This window comes from Octodon degus, unplaced genomic scaffold, assembly GCF_000260255.1.
Source record: "Octodon degus isolate 3935 unplaced genomic scaffold, OctDeg1.0 scaffold00051, whole genome shotgun sequence".
In the NCBI taxonomy this organism is placed as follows: domain Eukaryota; kingdom Metazoa; phylum Chordata; class Mammalia; order Rodentia; family Octodontidae; genus Octodon; species Octodon degus.
In genome coordinates, this window is record NW_004524627.1 from 3796191 (window position 1) to 3801375 (window position 5185).

At 33.4% G+C, this 5185-nt stretch overlaps 1 protein-coding gene across 3 annotated transcripts in view; it reads left to right on the forward strand.

Moving 5' to 3' along the window:
• Window positions 1-5185, forward strand: part of Micu3 (mitochondrial calcium uptake family member 3) — a 112095-nt gene that overhangs the window by 72337 nt on the left and 34573 nt on the right. For 2 of the 3 annotated variants that reach the window (XM_004633055.2, XM_023717315.1), the window contains exon 8: window positions 1282-1320. The exons of the other annotated variant lie outside the window; for it this stretch is intronic. In XM_004633055.2, the coding sequence (XP_004633112.1) occupies window positions 1282-1320 (39 nt within the window). The remainder of the gene's footprint in view (window positions 1-1281; window positions 1321-5185) is intronic. 3 annotated transcript variants of the gene reach the window in all.

A 5185-nucleotide genomic window follows, 5' to 3' on the forward strand; every position in this document is an offset into this window, starting at 1 on the left:
AAAAAAAAAAAAAAAAGAACCTTAAGAACTATTACATAAATAAGAACTATTTCTTAAAAGAATTCAGAAATAAATCTGTAACTCATCTCTGATTGAGCATCTTCAACAGTGCTGCTCTGTGCAAATATTCATTACTATATTTAATAACAATTAATTTTAACTTGATAGTCACACTATAAACAATATAAATCTGAACTAAAATCTTATTTTATAATATTTTAGCTAGAGAGGATTATGTAGAATGGAAGGTGACATTGTCAAAATTCTAGAAATGACAATATGATTGATACATTCTTAAAACATTTTGGTTGAATTTTAAAGCAACTAAAACTTAGCTCACTATGAAAACATATGGAATGGCATCAGAGATACAGTATGAAGGCTCAGAAGCCATATTTGAGGGGTTTGAATAGTAGCTCTGCCACTCGTGTTACCTTTGTGATTTTAAACATCATTAACTTCTCTGTGCCTTAGGCATTTCATTTGTACCATTGCAGTAATGAGTAATGACTACATGTAATTTTTATGGGGACTAAATTAACTGAAACACAGCCACTAAAATGTATGTGAAATATAATGAACATTCAAAAAGGTTAGCTGATAGTAAAGTTTAATAGAACTGCATAGGTGCCTTAATCCCAAATTAAAACTAATGCAGAGTAAATTTAGAAATTCTTACATATGAAGATAAAACTATGCTTCAGAAGGCGCAAAGTAAATATAACATTTCATAGTCATTTATGTGCTAAGCACTGTATGTGTCCATAATAATTGTTACTCAGTCCTCATTATGGTTTTCCAGGTAAGTGTTAATATTTGTTGTACAAATTAGAAAACAACCAGAGGCTAACTTGTCTTACTTCACAGCACTGCTAATGCAGAACAGGCTTCCAGAGCAGTTATCTCATATTATTTCCACGCTTGTGCTGCTGCATCTGGAGCATCCCATCTCATGTGAAATTACTGAAACCTGTCTAAATAAAACTGCGTATTTAAGAAAACATGTTTCACTCCAAGCAGTAGTGCTATAAGAAGGTTATTATAATGAAATGGTTGAAATGAGAACAAATTCATCTAATGTTTAATTACATGAATTTGAAAAACTTTGCTACTCATCTTTAACATTTATCCCACTTGTATTGTGTGTGCTCTATAAAGAATGTAGCATAATGATTTGCCCTTCCTAATTGATTATTTTGTCGTCTTTTCTTTTTTCTTTTCCTTTACTTGGGTTCATTCTGAAATGTGAAACTTCATTTGGCCCTTTGTGCTCTATGTCAGCGTCTTCAACTTTATGGATACCATTCTCCTACTAATAGTGTATGTACAATACTTTAAATGTTCTTTATGTATATATCCCACACATATTATACTTGATAATGTTTTTCTTTAAAAATTGTTATTCAAAATATTTTAGAATTTATTATACAGTATGGTACAATCAATACAAAATTTGATACCTTCCTAAATTTATGAGAAAACTAAAATATACAGAAAAATTGTATGTCTTTATTAAATGTATATCCTTTACTTATAGTAAATGAAAAGAAAGCCAGGTTTGGTGGTACATGCCTATGATCCCAGCACTCAGGAGGCTGGGGCAGAAGGATTGCTATGAGTTCAAGGCCGGCCTCGGGTACATAGTGAGTTCATGGATAGCCTGAAATAATCAGTGAGACCCTGTCTCAAAGAAAATAACAATAAAATAAAAGGAGTAAAGAACCAGCAACAAAAACTGGTACAATAATTAAAGTTTTTGATTTTTTAGCAGTATTTAAGGAGTTATTTGAAAAATAGTACAGCAGAGGTTAGGCTGTGTGCCTGCGGAACACAGGTATTTAAAAAGCTCGGTCTGTTTATCTGGATATATAGTCTTATATTTCTTACAAATTTTTAAAACCCCATTGCCTGCCTACTTTTTCTGCTCTATACAAAAATAAACATATTGGCATGACATGCTATTTGGTAGATTTAATATAGCAATGTATCATGTCATTTCTCAAAGAAAATTATGCCTTTCAGATTCTCCTTGTCTTGAAAAATTTTGGAGTTCCTATAAATGAACTGAGTTTCCATCTTTCATTTCTCTTCAGCAAGTTAGAGCTTGTTAATATATCTTAAAGTAACTAAGAATAGATCGCAGCCCTTTTAAAAATATGAATGTGCACAGTTCACTTGACATCCCAGAGATCATTCAGCCATTTTAAAGGATCCCTTAAACTAGAGATTCCACCTGAAGAACTCTGAGGTTTTTAACTATGACAGTTTTCATTTTTCCTTTCATTTCATAAATAATTCATATATAGGGTGATGATGTGTTTTTTTAAAATCTGAGTAATACTATTGTTAAAAGGAAATTGGCCCTAATATATAGCTCCATTACACAAATTTTATGCACTGTTATACAAATTGTAATCACTTAATTGCCTATTTTGTTTATGTTATGCTTGTTTATAGGAAAATATAGTTAGGATTCTACATTTTATTTAATAACATTTTTTATAGTTTCACTGAAGACAGACTTTTTTATATTAAAAATGTATCTGTTTATGTAACTTGATATTTTAATCCACAAACCTAAATGAACTAAAAGATTTTTCGGGTATGTAATGGCCTTATTTATTGGTTTTGATCATCCTTGAATTTCACATTTCCTGTAAATAGAATAGTCACCCTTGATTTTCTCTGCATTCCTGTTGCATGGCACATTGTTTTCTATTTCTTGTAAACAGCATATTGTTGTATCTTGTTCCTTGGTCCATTCTGCCACTCTGTTTCTTTTCTTTGGTGAATTGAGGCTATTTACATTTATGATTATAACAAATATGTATTGGACTGTCTTTGTCATATTTTCCTGCTTCTTTTCCTCTGTTTAATTCCTTTCCCCTACTTGGTGGTTTCTTTCTGTTGTTCTTAGAATTGTCATTTTTGCCTCTGTCTAAATTATCTTTTAGTACCCTTTCATGGTATTGACTTTGCGGTCATAAATTTCTTCAGTTGTTGCCATAGAAATATTTTACCTCTCCATTAATTTTGAAAGAGTTTTCCAACGTGTCTCAGTTATTCATCTCTCATTGCTTGGAGAAAACACCCAACACCCAAAATTAAGGAAGGAAAGGTCTATTTAGCCACAGTTAGTGGAGGTTTCAGTTTATACTCAGCTGACTCCAAGGCAGAGTGGCACATGGCAGGGGCAGTAGTTCATGGAGATGGAAAACAGCAAAACAGCATGAGCCAAAGGGCAGGAGCAGCAGCAACAATGGCTTCAGGAGAGGCAGAGACAGAGAAAAGCCTCTCTCCCTTAAAATTGTATTCAAAGGGGCCAGGAATATAACTCAGCAGCTTAAGTACCTGCCTGGGAAGTGCAAGGTCCTCTGTTGGATTTCCAGTACCAGAAAAAAAATGCATTCAGGCTATCTTCCCCAGGTGTGTGTGGCACTCACACCTATAAGCCCAATAGTATTTACACCCATTGTCCCAGCAGCACTCACAACTCATCATCCCAGCACTGGATCATGAGTTTAACACAAACTGTGGAAGTCTGCCCCATAACTGCATGAGATTTGGGAGAACACATAGACACAAACCATAACACAGGGTGCATTAGTCTGGATTGGAAGTTGTTTTCTTCCAAGACTTTAAATACTTTATTCAAGCTCTTTATTTGAAGATTTTTTCTGAGAAGTCTATGATTCTGATATGTTTTCCTTTATAATTGATCTATTTCTTTGCTCTAATAGCTTTCAATATTCTGTTCTTGTGCTGAATTTCTGGGATCTTGATTATTATATATCTGGATGTAGATTTACTTTGCTTATAGCTAATTGGAATTCTACATGACTCACTTATTTGTATGCCAGATTCTTTTCTTATTACTTCTGCAAATAATTTTTATGTCACTTGTGTTAACTACTGCTTTTTCATTGGCACCAATGATTTTTATATTATTTTTCTTTGCATTATCTTGAAGCTGCTGAATTGTTACTTTCTGGTCTTTAATTATTTTAAAGAGATCTTTCCTTTTATGATATCTAGCTAAAATCCCATCTTCAAAATCTGAAAGCCTGTCTTCATTTTCATTCAAATGGTTTTGATAGCTTTCAATGAAATTTTAATTTCTTGGATGTCTGTTTGAATTCATTTCATGCATTCTATTTCTCCTATAGTAATCATTCTTCCTATCACCAGCTAGTTTTTAATCTATCTCTATTCTAGATTTACTGAGCAGTTCCTTTATAAATGTTAACTTTTTTTTTAACCGGAGAGATTATTTCTGATCAGATTTTCTCTATAGCCTCATGGATTTCTTTCTTTACTTTAGTTGCTATATTTCAGAAATGCCAGGTATGTTACTACCATTTTCCTCTATCTCATTTTCTCCTGGACTTGTTCTGGGTGGGCTCAAGTTGTGAGGTTGCATTTGCTCCTGTGTCTTGTCATTTTTTATTTCTAAATTTTTTATTTTTTATTTTTTTTCATAAAGTTATTGAGAAACAAATAGCAATGAAACAGTTTCAAACCAAACTGGTAGGACAGTTTCAATAATTAACACATTGTATACATTCTTCCTAGTGGTTAATTGCTGTACAAGATGCAAACATGATATCCTACTTACAAACAACATTAGAACAAATCCCTCTATCCATTAAGAGAAGAATGTAACTATATATCGATCCTAGCCATTTGAATACACAGATACAAAATGGACATTAATTTGCATCCCCTTTTTGTTGTTAAGTTCCGTTATTTGAATATTATAAGTGTGTAAACTCAGCAAAATATTCTAAAAGAGTCCAGTAGCCCATAATGGTATTGGGTCTTCTGCTTGACTGGCAATGTCAGAAATTGTTGACCTGAGTCCCCCAAAGCTCAACATAACAACATGGCTTTACTTCTTATATTTCGTTTTTATACTTTTCTGCTGGATGGTTAAGACCAAGGTAAAGCAGGGCCTATGCAAGAAGAGTTGTAGCTTTTGGTCTGATAAGGTCAGTGAAATCCACTCAGGATTTATCCTGAGATCCTGTACCTCAAATTGTAGAACCTTTGTCAGTGTCAGCCATGTGGATGAGTCATGGCCATTGCTTGGCCAATGTGCTCTCTGTGAAAGCTTGAGAGAATGTTTTCTCTCCATGTGACTCTCCTTAGGCACACTCTACATCATCTATCACTTTCCTCTTTGGCC